Raw genomic sequence first — 17,432 nt, forward strand, 5'->3', positions numbered from 1 at the left:
ATCCACACTGGCACTCTATTTTGCAAAGCTTTTGATTGTGTTATACCTGGCATCCTGTTTACGCTTGCCACATGTGTGAAGTTATCACTGTCTGAAGTTTGCGAAGTTACTTGTTGTCCACAAACATTTACGTACATATACAGCCCCTGCACATGTAACTGGACACATACGTTTTTGCTTAATAACTCTAAAACAGTTAGATGAAAATTAACCCAACCAAGAAGACACTAAATGATCAAAAGGGTCTGTGCCTGTTGAATTTGGTGTACTTACTTTTAGCGTTATTCGACTTAATAAGTTGCCAATGCCAATTCTCGTGTGAATTTTTTTTTTTTTTTTTTTTTTAATTATCTATTTTGCAAACAGCTTCTAACTGTTGATTCCTTTATCCAGTCTGCACTAAATTTGAAACACTTAAGGTTTGGCGTTTGATATCTCCCCTCACCCCAAGTTGCAAATTCAAACATCTTTTCTAGAAAAAGTGGTGCTAACAACGTTCACTTTGTGATCCTTACACTTTGGCGGTATCTTCTGGGCCAAGGCATTCTGATCCTTGTCAGTGTGCCACTTGTCCTGTGCACTCACACTTAGGTTGATTCCGCATTTTCTCCCTTTAACGAAACAGTATTAGACATCTAAGTATGAACTGGTCAGCAGCAGCAGGAAGGATTTCTATATTTTATATAAAGAATGCATTTGGTATTTAAGGAATCTAAATGCACATACCCACCCAGTTCTTTGCACCTAAAGTGTTCTTTTGTCAATGAATTGTAACCTTATTTTATTTATAGAAGTATTTTTATTTACTTATATCATCAGGCCTGGCAGTGCAACCCTTCTCCACCGAGCTCTAGCCACAGGAGTCGCAGAAGTCAGTTTCATACCGATTGGGAGTACAGGGACTGGCAGACAATCTTTGCGCAGGTGCGTTGGTAATTTGGGGGCGGAGGTTTTGCAGATATGCCCTTTAATTGTTGGCCTTCATTCAGCAGTGCTAAGACCCAGGGTGTGAATCTCCCATGCAGGCCCTACATGGCAGGAAGATAACATCTCTGATAGAGACTTCTAGCTGCAGATTGCTTACCTTTGAATTTCCTAGGTTTCATAAAGAATCAGGAAGATTTTTGTGAGCATTAGCCCTGCGCGCCACCAGATGACGTCAATCAGCTCCACGTGAATCGTCAGCGTTGTGCATGCTGGATGTGATGTCACAGTACCTATATAGGCACCACCCAGGTGCACTGACATCAGTTTATTTCTTTCCATGCCAACCATGGCTTATCTGGAGAAGTGTTACCCCCAGTCATTTTTGACTGGCTTTTTTCAACGTTTTGTTGCACATTTTTCAGGATTTTCCTCCAGGTATGTAGGCATATCATCTAGAAAAACAGGATTTAAGCTCTGTGCCTGGATTGCCGCGCCATGCACCCGAACACTTTGAACACACGCAGATTGAGGTCCCATTCGAGAGGAAGGTCCTGGGACCAGTCCTGGAGCCCGCAGTTATCTTCGTCCCACTCTAAGTCCTTGAGACGGTTGGGTAAGTCGAGACACAAGAAGAAGAGCAAGAAGTTGAAGCGGTTTTCGCCTTTGCCTTGTCCGTCAGCTGACAAGACAAGGGAACATCTGCCTTCACAGCCTGATTCCTCATAGCATACGCCTGGGTCTAATCTGCTTCTCCATGACTTTCCGGGAGTCCGAGCAACCCCTGCCTACCTTAAAGTGTTTTATGAGTCCATGTGCCTCATGTTTGGGCGGCCCAACCCCTCTGACGTGCCTTCAGGCCCTGTGGGGCTGAAGGGGGACCCATCTGCTTCCACTCCAGCAGCTTTGGTCTCATCTCCAGTGGGTTCCCATGAATCAATTCTTGTATGTGAACTGTCACCGGTCGTACCACTGAGATCTTCCCCGGTGCCAGCCCCGATGTGCATGGTCTCGGCATCGTCGACATTCACTGGCGGCGCCATCAGCATTGTGATCCCTGACTCTGACTGGAGCCGGAGGAGCATCGCACGATGCCACATCCAATGCTATATAGGAGGGAGCGTCATTTGTGATGGTGGTGCGAAAGGTGGCTGGAGTCCTGGACCTTCAATTGCCCTAAGTGGCAGTCAAGACTGACATGTTGACAGAGGTGTTGTAACCGGGATTTTCCTCGTCCGAACTCCTACTTTTATTCAGTGACCCTCTTACTGCCGTCCTGTTGAGGACTTGGTCCAAACCCAACAGACGGGCTCCTGTGATTAGGGTGATTTCCTGCCGCCACCACCTCACCCCAGAAGACTCAAATTTTCTCTCCCAACACCCTTCCCTGGAGAGCCTGGTAGTCCAAGCCTCAACACCTTAAGGCGCGTTCCATACCACCCTCCCAGACAGGGAATCCAAAAGCCTGGACTCTTTGAGGAAGAAGTTGTTTTCTTTTGCCAGCCTTGCAGTCTGTGAACACCACATGCCTTTTGGGCTGCTACTCCCACATTTTGTGGGACACCGTTGCGCAAGTGATGCAACAGGCCCCGGATGAGGCCTGTGCCATACTCTTTCAGGCTCTATGGCCTGGGAAGCGAGGTTTCATCTACGGTGGCCCTTAGGCCCCACACCTATTTGAGGACAGCTTTTCAGGGGATTGTCTAAGCTTTCCTTATGAACATGCCCTTCAGTGGCACCCGTTTCTTCGGAGACAAGGCAATTTTGGCACTAGAGTACTTCAAGGGCTCTCAGGCTATGGTCAGGTCCTTGGGCCTCTCGTCATCACCAGTCTTCCTTTCACTACTTTTGTGGCTACGGAAGGGGCTTCCAGCCCTGTCAATAATTGCTTAGCCACCGAGCTGCACATACTCCCCACCCTCTGTGTGGCTGATGGCGTGGTACCTACAAGCCTCATGGGTCCGGTAGTCAGTAGTCTGGTCAGTCCCAACGCCCCGACCCTCCTCACCACCAACCCCCCACCCCCAGCAGTTACAACATCCAAGACTTCCTAATCTGCCCCATTACCAGCATGGGAACCAATTGGCAGCAGGATGCCATCATCTCACGACCGGCTTATAGTGGATCATCTGTCCTTTCTCCACGAGGACGTCTCAGCTCTCTTTGCCAAGGGAGCTCTAGATAGAATTTCAGCGCCTGATGTAGGCTGTGGTTGCTATTCCGGCTACTCTTTAATTCCCAAAAAAGACAAGGGCCTTCGTCCTATTGTAGATCTTTAAACCCTCAACCTCTTCCTCAAGAAGGAGAAATTAAAAATGCTCATGTTGGCTTAGGTCTTGTCTGCCCTGGATCCAGGAGACTTAATGGTAGCATTGGACTTGCAGGACACATATTTCCTCATTCCCATGCTGCTTGCCACAGACTTTACCTGCGGTTTACAGTAGGCCATGAGCAATTTCAGTTCACCGTGCTTCCCTTTGGTCTCACCAGTGCCCATCGGGTGTTACACACAGTGATGGCAGTGGTTGCAGCTCAGCTGCAGAGATCACGGGTGCCAGTCTTCCCCTATCTTGATGACTGGCTGTTGAAGACGAGCTCACCCCAGGCTGTCATCTCCCACCTCCAGACTAGGGCAAACCTTTTGCATTTGCTGTTGTTCGTTATCAGTGTGCTGAAGTCACACCTGACTCCCTCTCAGAAGCTTCCTTTCATTGGATCTGTTCTGGACATGGTGCAGTTTTGAGCATATCCTCCCAAAAGGGGAGTCCAGGATATTCAGGCTATGGTACTGATGTTTCAGCCTCTATCCTGGACTTTGGTGAAAATGATTCTGAGACTGTTGGTCCTCATGGCCTCCTGCATCCTGCTTGGTGACACATGCCCAGTGGCATATACTGGCTCTGCAGCGCAACCTGATGTTCCAGTGGGCGCAGCATCAGGAGAATCTCTCCGACATAGTCCAGATCTCAGAGGGAACTGCAGATACCTGCAGTGGTGGCTAATGAACAGCAGTTGGGTCAGAGGCAGACCCCTCTCGCTTCCCCAACCAGATTTCACAGTAGTGACAGATGAGTCACTCCTGAGATGGGACAGCCATCTGGGAGGGATGGAGATCAGAGGACTCTGGTCTCTGGCAGAAGCAGGACTCCTCATCAACATGCTGGAGCTCCGAGCAATCCAGCTGTCATTGAAAGCCTTTCTACCTTCCTTCAGGGAAAGGCTAGTGCAGGTGTTCACAAACAACACCACCGCAAAGTGGTTGGTACTGCAACAAATGGTGGGGTGGGATTGCGGGCCTTTTGTCTCGAGGCCCTGTGTCCCTGGACTTGGCTGGAACAACAGGGCATTTCCCTGGTCGTTCAACACCAGGCTGGTTCTGTGAACACCAGGGCAGACAAACTCAGCTGTTGATGCCTAGTGGATCATGAATGGCATCTCCATCCGGAGATGGTGTAAGGGCTCTTTCAGCAATGGGGAAAGCCCTGGTTAGGTTTGTTCACCACTGCTGAGGATGCTCAATGTCAGCAGTTTTGCACGCTGGAGTATTCAAGGCAGCTCTCACTCCGAGACATTTTCAGTCTTGAGTGGAGTTCAGGCCTCCTGTACACCTTTCTGCCCATACTACTGTTGCCCAGAGTTCTCAGGAAGATTAGGAACAACTGGGCCCAAGTCATCATTGTGGCTCCTGACTGGTCAGGGAGAGTCTGGTATCCTGAGCTTCTGAACATGAGCACTGATCTTCCGATCAGGCTGCCTCTTCGGGAGGATCTTCTGATACAGCAGCAGGGGGATGTTATCCACACGAACTGGTCCACTCTCCGCCTTCTTGCATTGAGATTGAGCAGCAGCAGTTGACAGCTTTCAGCCTTCCTGCCGAAGTCTGGCAAGTTATTTTGGCAGCCAAGCGTCCCTCCACCAAGACAGTATATGCCTTCCGGTGAAAGAAATTTGTGGCGGGTGCGCAGAGTAGCATGTTGATTATCTTTTCTGCCCCCCCCTTTCTGGAGTCTTACTCTTTATTCTTTCTCTAGCCCAGCAGGGCTCTGGTCTGGGCACTGTGAAGGGCTATCTCTTTGCCATTTCTGCCTTCTTGCAGTTGCCTGACCAACCCTTCTTGTTCATGTCTCTTATTGTTCATAGGTTCCTCAAAGGTCACCATTTATAATGTCACTGGGATCTCAATCAGGTCTTAACATTCTTAATGTGTGCTCTCCTCAAGCCTCTCCACAATTGTCCCCTCAGGCTTCTGACACTGAAAACAGCCTTCCTTTTGGCAATTACATCTGGTGGCTGAGTGAGTGAGCTGCAGGCCTGATCAGCTAAACTGCCTTAACTCTCTCTCTCTCTATCTCTCTCTCTCTCTGTACTCTGACAAAGTGGACCATAGCACAAGGGCCTCCTTTCTGCCAAAAGTTGCCACCCCCATTTCATGTAGGCCAGTCAATCACATTGCCTACCTTTTTCGCTCCCTCGTAGTGACTCCATCGCCTTGACCCAAAAAGTGTTGTTGCCCTACCTTGATCGCACAGAAGAGTTCAGGTGGATCCCCAACCCTTCGTAGGGTATGTTGGTGTGAAGAAAGGTTGAGCGGTGCGGAAGTGGACTAGGTGGGTTGTGGTTTGCATTAAAATCTGCGACACATTGGCCAAGAAACAACCTCCTGAAGGCTTTTGAGCTCATTCCACCAGAGATAAAGTTGCGATCACCGCATTAGCATGTAGAGTTCCGGTCCTGGACATCTGCCAGACAGCAACTTTGGCATCCCTGCACACGTTTACCAAATACCACTAGCTGGACAGTGAGTTCTGTAGAAATGGGCACTTTGCCTGTTTGGTCCAGCAAAGATTCCTGGTTTGAAATTGGTCTGCAGACACACCTGCGGGGAGGTTTTTCTTGGGTATCTATTCAAAGTTAAGGAATCTGCGTCTAGAAGTGTCTTATTAGATGAACAATTACTTACCTTCAGTAACTCTTCATGTCTATATCTAGCTGCAGATTCCTTACCGACCCACCCATTCTTCCCTCTCTGCAAACAGATTTCTAGAGATAGGGTTGAACCCCTTTAGGGCCCCAGTTATTCGCACCATTGGTCAGTGTACACGGCTCTGCGCTTCTGGTGTGGAAACTTGTGAAAAGTAACTTATGTTGATGTGCCTGGGTGGCACCTATATAAGTACTGCAACGTCACTTCCGGTGTGGATGACACACACAGAGCAGATCATCGCCACCTGACGGCGCGCAGGATTCCTGCTCACAACAATCTTCCGAATCCAGTCTGACGCTTGGGAAATTAGAAGGTAATGAATCCACATCTAGATATAGTCTCTACCAGAAAAGGCGTTACGAAGGTAATTAACTTGTTCTTCTCACACACAAAGTACTTTTTAGTTGCACCATTTATGAGAGTATGTTTCACCGTCTGGGACATCCATGAATATTCTAGTATAAGTGCATATCTTAAATGAGTGAGTCCAACAGTAGAAGGCGTAATTCTGTGCTTTCTTTGTGTTTCAGTGCAATAGACATTATGGCCTCTCCACCAGTAAAATGTGCACCCATATGTGTTGGACCTTGACCTTTTTGCAGGGTTACTCCAAACTTTTTGCCATTCTCCTCCTACTTTTCTGATGTTCTTTATTTGGCTTTAGGATTCGGTGCACTTTACCACTGCTAAACAGTACTAAAGTGTATGTGCTTCCACCCTCTAAATAGGGTATGATTGCTTTTCACTTGTGTGGCATATTTGATTTACTTGTAATTCCCTTCTAAAGTGGTATTCCATATAACCAGGGCCTGTAAATTAAATGGTAATAGTGGACCTGCAGCACTGGTTGTGCCATCCACAGAAGTAGCCTTTCAGACCTGTATTCGGCATGCCGCTGAAGTGCCTGTCTGTACAGTTTACTCCCACTTCGACTTGACATTTACAACTACTTGCCAAGCCTTAAATTCCCCTCTTATCACACATAGGTCGCCTCTAATGTAGGCCCTAGGTAGCCCTATGGGCAGGGTGCTGTGTAAGTAAAAGGTAGGACATGTACCTTTATGTCTTGAATATCCTGGTAGTGACAAACAGCCTATTTTGTGTGTTTTTCACTACTGTGTGGCCTGCTCTTCTCACAGATTAACATCCCCTTATACCCTTTAAAGTGTTAATCCCTGATCAGAAAAGAGTAATTGTGTCCTGTTTGGTATGTTTAGAATGGTGGTAATAAATTCTCCTTGCTGCAGGTCCACTTGTAGCATTTAATTTACAGGCCGAGGTCATATGGTATACCCCTTAACAAGGGACTTACAAGTACATCAAATATGCCAAACAGGTGTAAACCAATCATACCTTGTTTAGAGGGTGAGAGCTCATGCAATTGAGCCCTGGTTAGGAGTGGTAAAGTGCCCGGAGTCCTAAAGCCAACAAAAAGAAACAGTAAACTACTCCAGCCTCTTATTCCCAAAGCTCCCAAAGCAAGTGAATAAATTAATATTAATAAACTATAAATTAATACACTAACAGGCTGGTGTTGTTAACTTTCTCTACCCTCATTGCTTTAATATGTTGCATCTGTGTGGTCAACAGGAACTGACCACTGTTTACTTCATTGGTTTTTTACTCTAAGAGACGTACCGCCATACCTCCTAATTGTACAAGTATATTTGAAAGAGCACTCATTCTGCCTACCTAGGATTTTCAAAACTGATAACCTAATTCTCATATGTATGTTAGAAGCACAGAGGTATGTGTGCGAAGCACAACAATAATTTACCCTTAAGCCTACAGAGAAGGTTTATATACAAATGAACTTATGTTGGGGTGTCTCAGTGCTTGAATGATACTACCTACTATCTGTCCTATATATGAACACTTTTGAACATATTTGGCGAGGGCTATGATGTTTTTCCATCATGGGGCACCAATATATGAGGAACGCAGTTGGTAGTTTTGTTTGTGGCGTACTGGAGATTAATATTTCATAAGTCAGCTGCGCCTACATATCAGTGACGAAAATATGGATAATTAATCCTTAGTGCATTGGCCATTTTGCTTTTTATGTTTGTGTTTGATACTGTTGGCCTCTTGGCTACATCACTATTATATATCATCCTTTTACAGTTATATACATTTCCATCACTAGAAACGTAGGAGCTGCAGAATCCACACAACCCTAAGGGCCTTATCCAGATTGAGGGAGAGTAAGTTTGTTTTAAGACTACAGGAAGTAATTTCCTACACACCATGGCATGCTTTTTTCACCAGTTGTTGGCTAACGAGTGTGTGCATGAGCACATCAACACCACACACAATGAATATGCTTCGTCAAATTTACTGACACATCTTATATCCTTTTCTTCCTTCTCAGGTAACCAGCAGAGGATGTTCGTGCACACATTAGTGTTAAAAACATTAAAAAATAGGCACATTAGCCACGAGGGCCACCTTACTGTCTTTCAAGTAAGGATTAGGTTTTTTTTGTATGGTCCTGACGAAAAGCCAATAGATCCATAGGGACTGATAAGGGCGTGAAACATGTCGACCGCAGTCTCAAATGTAGGACACATACACGCAGATTGTTTTGTAGGGGCTCACAGATAATTGTTTCTGGTTTTAGTACCCTGTTTGTTTTTAATCTTGCCATACGTCCCAACATCCTTGAGTAAAGTGATAGTGTTGGTACCTGTAGCTAATTTTAATCCACCTTCCCAATCCTTCACACTTTCTTCACACTCCAGCCAAAATGCAGACTTGAAATTCACTGCATTCTCATGGAAGATCACTGGCAAAGTGCCCTCCTGCGGGGCCTGTAAGGCATTGCAGCACCAGCTCAATGAGGAGCAATGCCTGATGATAAAGTATGCCACCAATTTGGTGGGTGAGGGCACTTGCTCCTACCAAGCAAATGCTTTAGGTGACCTGTATGTTCTCAATGAATATTATGTTGAGACAGCTCGCATTTCAGAACAGTGTACTCGAGTAGTTAATATATGATGGCACTATAAACCTGGGGTATGCCCACCACCTATCTGTGAACAACCTCTTTCATTCATTCACTCTTGCTTTCTCAGTTAACCTCTTCCAGTTCTATCACCCTTATTCTCGCACCTTTATCTCTGCTTGTTTTTTGTTTGCCAATATCTCTCCTAGATTTCCTCTTACCGCCCCTATTTATTTTTATGTATTTTCCATTTTCCTTTCACCTGCACATCTTGACTTTTAGCTTAGTCCCATCCACTCATCGTTTCATGTTAATCCATGTCTTTGACCACTGTCTAATTGTGTTGTCGAGACAGCTCTCCTCTTTCCCACCTACCCAAATTCTATTGCAAATATTCTCTCTAATCCACCTTCCACATTCCATCTTCCTCTAATAAGATCTATTTTATTATGTCCCCTCTTGTTTTTCCCAGTTTTCGGCTCTGCTCACTGAAGTCCTTTTTCTTTGCTCCCCACTCTCCCTTTTTATTTGCACACTATACACCTGCCCCCATCACTCCCTTTTCATTTCTCCAGTCAGCCTCTACTTCCCTGTTCACGTTCTCCTAACCTCTTTTTCACCTTGTATTGGATAGATCTCTTCCTCTCCCTATTTTGCTGTGTAACGTCTACTTTCTCTTGACATCATTGTCTTTCTGTCACTCACCTCTGTGTTTTCTGTCCTTGGAGTGTAGGAAAATGAAGTTTTTGCAAGTTATCCAGGCTTCAAAACTGGGAATGGTATGGTAAAATTGCCCAGTCTGTACATACTGCATCCGCCAGTGTCAGGATTTACCAGGTGCACAGTTGCCAACCAGGATTGTATGCCAGTTAGGATCAAGCCCTTAACAGTGCCATGCGAGCAGCAGGCAGCATTGTAAGCTTCCCTCTCGAGTACTACATGAACAGCTTTGGAAGCCTACCTGACAGAACACATATCTCATGGACAACGAAGTAAGGTTGTGTGTGCACCTTTTACAAGTGGCACCATGTCATGTGAGATGACTTCAGTCAGTCCTGTCATTTTATCTAGCAGCACAATCCAGGGTCTGATTTTGAAAGCTTACTTGTAATAGTAAAAATATAAAGGCAAGTCTCGGAATAATGCATGTTTACTTTGGGTACAAAGCTAGGACTACATAAAGCTGTAGTTTTCTAACAGGGCCATTAGGCAGCTTCCTATGTACATGTAACAACTCTGTGAACAGTGCCAGGTGCCTTTCTTTTAATGAGATACGTAAAGAAGGATTCAATGTAATTGTATTTGTATGTATTCAGCGCATGTAAACTCCAAAGCTACTTGGCACAGTAGGCGTAGGGTGGCTACAGTGAAACAAATACAAGACAGTTAAATCGACAAGATAGAGGTTAGTTGTTAAAAACACGACTGGCGAAAAACAAAGCTCGCTGTGGAGTTTGGTCCACTCCCTGGCTGCAGCCACTGAAAATGCAATATCTATAAAGGCTTTGTTTTAAGTTTCAGGGATTTCAAGCAGAAAAGAACTGATATCGAAGGGACAAGGACGCCAGGTAGATGCTGAATTTATAAGATATAAATGGAGGGGCGGTATCTTCTATCACCTTAGTAGGATTACCACGGCCTTTAATAGAACCCTTTTCTTAATGGGGAGCCCATGCAAACATTTAAGAACTGGGAACATATATTTGCAGTGAGGTTTAACGGTGATTACGTGCGTAGCCGAGTTTTGACTCACTGCAAAACACTTCTGGAGTCTTGCTTTCCCACGGCAGCTCCGAGAGCTTCAACAAAAGGCCCCAGCCTTTTGCAGAGCTGACCAAGTGCATTTCAGAGATTAATTGTTTGTATTTTATTGGTGTTTGTTGTGGGCATCAATGAGACAAGGGTTACAAGCGAAGAAAGTTGTTCAGCTAAGCTACGGTTATTTATAAGGAATTCAAAACTTATGGCTGGCAGACGTCCCTGTGTTCTAGAAAGACGTCAGGAAGAATGTGTCATTGCACTAGAGACACCATGCAGCAGGACCTGGTCAGCAATATTGTAATTTTTATGGGGGCTCATCATGTGCACTTCATAGCGTATTGTGCAAAAGTAAAAACATTCTGAAGAATGGTGCTCGCAGTAATGAGTATAAAACTTCCCGGTTGTAGAAGGGCAACAGAAAGTGAACACAGATCGTGGAAGCCCTCTTTTATTTATGTTCATGGTACTTCCTTTGTGGTCTTTGGGGCAGAGACGCAAGGGCAGTGCCAAGGGTCGCAGTTAGCAAACCAAGGTTCACACCTGCAACCCTCAAATGATGTCTATTCAGCGGCGTCCGCATGGTCGTTTTTCACCCAAAGTAAGGTTGTCCTCGGCTGGGAAACGAAATAGGTAACATACCGTGATACAAAACGAAGCACAAACGTTTAAGAGCTGTCTACTGATGTTTCTGCCAAGTGAATATGTATCAGTGAAAAAAACAAAGTTTACAGGACGTTATAGTTAGGCTCGCATTTGACAAATACAAAACCAGAGAAATTCAGCAGTTATAGTTACCTGAGCTAACTGTAACCGACGCCCCAGTAACACACTGCTTATGACCTCACATATTACATTGCTCATGACATGGTCAGTTACATCAATTTACTTGTCAAACGTGAGCCTAACTATAACGTCCCACTAACCTTTGGGTTTTTCACTGAATTTCGAATTTTTTTTCATCCTATTTCCTAACTATAAAGTCTCATATATTTTTCAATGAATTTCTAAGGTTTTTTAAATTCTATTTTGTAACTATAACGTCCTTGTAACCTTTGTTTTTTTCAGTGAATTTCTGTGGGTCCTTTAAAGTAAAGTATTTGCATTACTATAAGTTAATCCAAATACTATTGTGTACCACCACTAGTGCCTGTATCCAACTGCCTTGTGCAAATTACAGATAGTTGACAGGTATATATAGTAATGTGGTGGTGTTATTTTAATTTATTCTTTTTTTAAAATTTAGGAGTCGTGCACCAGACACGAACCCTCGCTAACAGTACGCGACTTCCATGTACTTTCAATATTTGTAGAACACATATATATGTTATTAATATTTAGTTTAAGGCAAAAGGTTTAGTGATATTGTTAAGTAAGTACTGGAGCAATAGAGGATAAATATTATAATTGTGGTTTTACTAGTATTTTGGAAGTCGCAACAACATCTCTCACCGTGCTGGCACATATTTCTAGAATCATGCAGGTGACACGACTCTGACATTTTGCAGTAGTAAAAAATATATATAGACACTTTCAATGTTTAAGTTAAAGAAAAAGGTTTACTGTGAGACTAAGGAAATAATGGTGGTCATTACAACCCTGGCGGTCGGTGTTAAAGCGGCGCTAAAATCGCCAACAGGCCGGCGGTAAAACAAATGGAATCACGACCGTGGCGAAAACTGCCAACATAGACAGCCACTTTAACACTCCAACCGCCACGGCGGTACAAACCAACACCGCGGCGGTAACCGCCAACAGACAGGCGGAAGACAAGGTTCCGCCCACTGTATTACTACAATCCAATCCGCCACCTTTTCCGGGGCGATTCTCCGCAGACAAAAACACGGCGGAAACAGGACTTGGAAGGGAAAACGCTCACCTCTACACACCCCATGAGGAACCAGGACGCCATGGAACCGGAACTCCAGATACTGTCGCCTTTATCTTCCTGCTTCTCTACCAGGAACAACAAAGACGGCGGCGAAGACCACGGTGAGTACTGTACCTACAACACAGGGGAGGGGGTAGGGAAAAAAGAGTGACACACACACGCAACACTCCCACCCCTACCCTCACCCACTACAACACACACACCAGTACATGTAGATACATTACATTAACAACCCCCAACTCCCCCTGGAAGAATGCAAGGACAAAAGGAAATGAGTCGGAACGTTTGTAATCTATTCAAAAACAGTAATCAAAAATATATACATTCATATAAATATATTTACACTGGAAACAAAGATATACACCAAGAATACAAGTCCAAGGTATTCCACCATCATAGTCCGTGGACCACTGGGCCCAAAATGCATGGTTGAGGCCCACACTCAATACCCGATCAAAACGGAGAGAACACTGCTGGGGCATCGGATAGAAATACAACAGGCACCTTAGGGGGAAGGGAAGGGTGGGCACCTCAGCCGGATGAGTGCACAACGCCAGATCAGCGAGGGGGCTCCATGCCCATTGATGTATCCTGGGGAGTGCAAAGCCACAGTCTCTCAAGTCTCAAGTGGGTGGTTTGCCCACTGCTGCATCCTGGGGAGTGCAAAGCCACAGTCTCTCAAGTCGCTCAAGTGGGTGGTTTTCCCACTGCTGCATCCTGGGGAGTGCAAAGCCACAGTCTCTCAAGTCTCTCGTGGGTGGTTTGCCCACTGCTGCATCCTGGGGAGTGCAAAGCCACAGTCTCTCAAGTATCTCCAGTGGGTGGTTTGCCCACTGCTTTATACTGGGGAGTGCAAAGCCACAGTCTCTCAAGTGGATGCCTTTCTCCACTAGTTCTGGAGGGGGCTTGGTGCCCAGAGTTCTTCATCCTGCCAAGGACTGAGGTAGTGGATGTGAATCTCCACTGGTTCTGGAGGGGGCTTTGTGCCCAGAGTGCTTCATCCTGCCAAGGACTGAGGTAGTGGATGTGAATCTCCACTGGTTCTGGAGGGGGCTTTGTGCCCAGAGTGCTTCATCCTGCCAAGGACTGAGGTAGTGGATGCCTTTCTCCACTGGTTCTAGAGGGGGCTTTGTTCCCAGAGTGCTTCATCCTGCCAAGAACTGAGGTAGTGGATGTCACCCTCCACTGGTTCTGGAGGGGGCTTTGTGCCCAGAGTGCTTAATCCTGCCAAGGAGTGGGGTAGTGGATGTCAATCTCCACTGGTTCTGGAGGGGGCTTTGTGCCCAGAGTGCTTCATCCTGCCAAGAACTGAGGTAGTGGATGTCACCCTCCACTGGTTCTGGAGGGGGCTTTGTGCCCAGAGTGCTTAATCCTGCCAAGGAGTGGGGTAGTGGATGTCAATCTCCACTGGTTCTGGAGGGGGCTTTGTGCCCAGAGTGCTTCATCCTGCCAAGGACTGAGGTAGTGGATGCCTTTCTCCACTGGTTCTGGAGGGGGCTTTGTGCCCAGAGTGCTTCATCCTGCCTAGGACTGAAGTAGTGGATGTGAATCTCCACTGGTTCTTGAGGGGGATTTGTGCCCAGAGTGCTTCATCCTGCCAAGGACTGAGGTAGTGGATGTCAATCTCCACTTGTTCTGGAGGGGGCTTTGTGCCCAGAGTGCCTCATCCTGCCAAGGACTGAGGTAGTGGATGTGAATCTCCACTGTTTCTGGAGGGGGCTTTGTGCCCAAAGTGCTTCAGCCTGCTCGTGGCGGCCTCAGTAGCGTTGGAATCTTTGGCGCTCACTGACCTGCGGTGCTTGTTGCGGCAGTGTCATGTTCAGCGGTGCTTGTGGTGGCGGTGTCCTTGGCAGCAGTGCTTGTGGCGATCTTGTCCGCCGTGCAGGTTTTCCCAGACTTGACAACAGGAAAAGTTTTTTTTGGACACAATGGGACGGGTAGATGGAGTGGCTTTGGGAGTGGAGGAAGAGGTAGTGGTTGTAGGAGGTGTATGTTTGGTGACTTTGGGTGAAGGTGCATGGGCTGGAGGCTGTCGTAAGGTGGATGGCTGTTGGGTGGGTGTGTGGTTGCGTTTGTGTACCTTGGGAGGTGGGCTCACAGACACACTGGGAGGACACAGGAGATGTGTGAATGGTAGTGGGGGTGGTGACTGCACGTGAGCGGGGTGTGGTGGTGGGTGTGCTGGTGATGGAGGTAGTGGCTGACGATGTAGTGCATGCAGGTGTGAGTGGAGACGAGACTGGGAGGGAGGAGGGAGACGAGGAGGAGGGGGACACAGTGGAGGCAGTGGCTGTTGGTATGTCTGCATGTGTATGATGCTTGCGTGAGTGCCTGTGGGATGTGTGGGGCTTATGGGGGTCATTCCTACCCCGGCGGGCGGCGGGCGCTGCCCGCCAGGCGGTGACCGCCAAAAGACCGTACCGCAGTCAAATGACCGCGGCGGTCATTTTGACTTTCCCGCTGGGCTGGCGGGCGACCGCCAAAAGGCCGCCCGCCCGCCCAGTGGGAAAGCCCAAGCAACGATGAAGCTGGCTCCGAATGGAGCCGGCGGAGTTGCTGGTGTGCGACGGGTGCAGTTGCACCCGTCGCGATTTTCAGTGTCTGCTTTGCAGACACTGAAAATCTTAATGGGGCCCTGTTAGGGGGCCCCACGACACCCGTTCCCGCCATCCTGTTTCTGGCGGGGAAAACCGCCAGAAACAGGATGGCGGGAAGGGGGTCGGAATCCCATTGGCGGCGCTGCTTGCAGCGCCGCCGTGGAGGATTCCCTGGGGCAGGGGAAAACCGGCGGGAAACCGCCGGTTTCCCTTTTCTGACCGCGGCGGTCAGAATTGCCCCTGAAGCACCGCCAGCCTGTTGGCGGTGCTTCCTCCGTCCCCTGCCCTGGCGGTCCATGACCGCCAGGGTAGGAATGACCCCCTATGTTTGCCTGAGCTTCCCTTGTGTGTTGACGTGTGTGCATGATGGTGTGCTTGGGATAGGCTGAGGTACAGGGGTTTGGGTCTGGGTGGAGGAAGTTGGGGGGGAGGCTAGAGACAGGGACAATGGCTGCCATCAGTGCTGAGGCAGAGTCTGGAAAGTTCGCTGATGGGCTGCCTGACCAGAATGAATGCCCTCCAGGTATGCCTTGGTCTGTTGCAACTGCCTCTCTACACCCTGGATGGCATTCAAAATGGTAGACTGCCCAACAGTGAGGGACCTGAGGAAGTCAATGGCCTCCTCACTGAGGGCAGCAGGGCGGGCAAGGGCTGAGGTGCCTGGGGTGAAAAAGATGCCCACCCTCCTGGATGAGCGGCCACGGGGCAAACGCTGAGGGGCTGCTGGGAGGGTGGTGCTGGTAGGGGGGGTGGCAGCTGTACCTGTAGATACGGGGCACAGAGGGGCCCGCCACCGCAAGGGAGCTCCCATCAGAGAAGGAGTCCGTGTCGCTGGTCTCAGCTCCTGCCCCCGCCGTGGAGCTCCCCTCGCCCTCCATCCCACTGGTGGATTCTGACTCCGTTGTGTCGCCCTCCAGGGCCATGTGGGATGCAGCTCCCTCCTTCTCCGGTGCCACTGCTCCTCCGCCTGATGATGCTTATGCACACAAGCACAGGGAGACCACAAAAAAGGGGGGAAGACAGAAGAAAGACATGTTGAGTGCATGCAATACCGCTACCGTTGGCGGACACTACAGACACAGAAGCCCCCTGCACTACGCCGTGCACTTGGATTTCCCTAATCAATCACAGGGACATGGCTTACAAGGCTATGCCCGATTACTGCACACATGGAAGTCACAGGAGCCTGACTAGATGTAGTTGGCTCTGTACACAGGCGGGGTGGGGTGCCACAGGGCCTGCCTTAACTAGGGACTTTGCCTACTAAACTCGCCCTGGCCTAGGGGAACCCACAGCCCACCTCCCCCCACCCAGACACCTACAATGCACGCTGAATCAGCTGAATGAGAGTGTACTCACCCCCTTGTGGCTGCTGTGATGCCCTCAAGCGCCCATCCAACTCCGGGTATGCCACTGCAAGGATCCAGAACATCAGGGGGGTCAAGGTGCGACGGGCACCCCTCCCACGTTGGGAGGCCATCCCCAGCTGGGCCTCCTCCATCTTCTTGCTCCAGCGGCGAATGTCCTCCCATCTTTTCAAGCAGTGGGTGCTCTGTCTGTGGTAGACCCCCAGGGTCCGGACTTCCTTGGCAATGGCACGCCAAATATCCTTCTTCTGGTGGGTGCTGACCTACAGGAATAGTACAGGGGAAAAGGAGAAGATATAACCGTCCGCACGGTCACAGTCATTGGCCCGCATCCCTACCCTTGCCAATGACGCACATGCACTCAACGTCGTTTCATGCATGCCTCATTCTCCCACCCCCCCTATCTTTCATCCACACCACTCCAAACAGGCCTTTACCCATACAGCATGCTCACAGTGTACTCACCTGTTTGTCTGGAGGACCGTAGAATAGCGTGTACTGGGGGAGGACCCCATCCACTAGTTTCTCCAACTCCTCTGTGCTGAAGGCAAGGGGCCCTTTCCCCAGACACACGAGCCATTGTCTCTTCCAGACTGAAGTCACAGCAGCACTTGCAGTGTAGGTCCTCTCCTGTCGAAGATCAGGTATCAAGTGATTGAACAGACAGAAAATGGCGTTCACGTCTGTGGCGGTGCGTACCGTCACCGCCGGCGTACATCGTCATTGGCTCCTGGGACCCATAGGGTCCAATATTAACCAATGCAGGATTGCGCCGCGGTCTTCGACTGCCTACCGCGACGGTGTTCAACGCCAGCGCAGTTACCTCATATCCCCTTGTCCCACATTACAGGTCAGGCAGCCGCCATTTCAGGGGGCCACATGGCTTTTTTTTTTTACTGCGTCACACATATCTAGGCCTTGCTTAAACACTAATACAGCCATATGTCGATTTTAAAACATTTTCCGA

At 48.2% G+C, this 17,432-nt stretch overlaps 1 protein-coding gene across 3 annotated transcripts in view; it reads left to right on the forward strand.

The window, feature by feature from the left end:
• Positions 1-17,432, forward strand: part of TEP1 (telomerase associated protein 1) — a 1,055,001-nt gene that overhangs the window by 255,699 nt on the left and 781,870 nt on the right. For 2 of the 3 annotated variants that reach the window (XM_069244315.1, XM_069244314.1), the window contains exon 15: positions 820-924. The exons of the other annotated variant lie outside the window; for it this stretch is intronic. In XM_069244315.1, the coding sequence (XP_069100416.1) occupies positions 820-924 (105 nt within the window). The remainder of the gene's footprint in view (positions 1-819; positions 925-17,432) is intronic. 3 annotated transcript variants of the gene reach the window in all.

This window comes from Pleurodeles waltl, chromosome 7 (genome assembly GCF_031143425.1).
Source record: "Pleurodeles waltl isolate 20211129_DDA chromosome 7, aPleWal1.hap1.20221129, whole genome shotgun sequence".
NCBI classification, from domain to species: Eukaryota; Metazoa; Chordata; class Amphibia; order Caudata; family Salamandridae; genus Pleurodeles; species Pleurodeles waltl.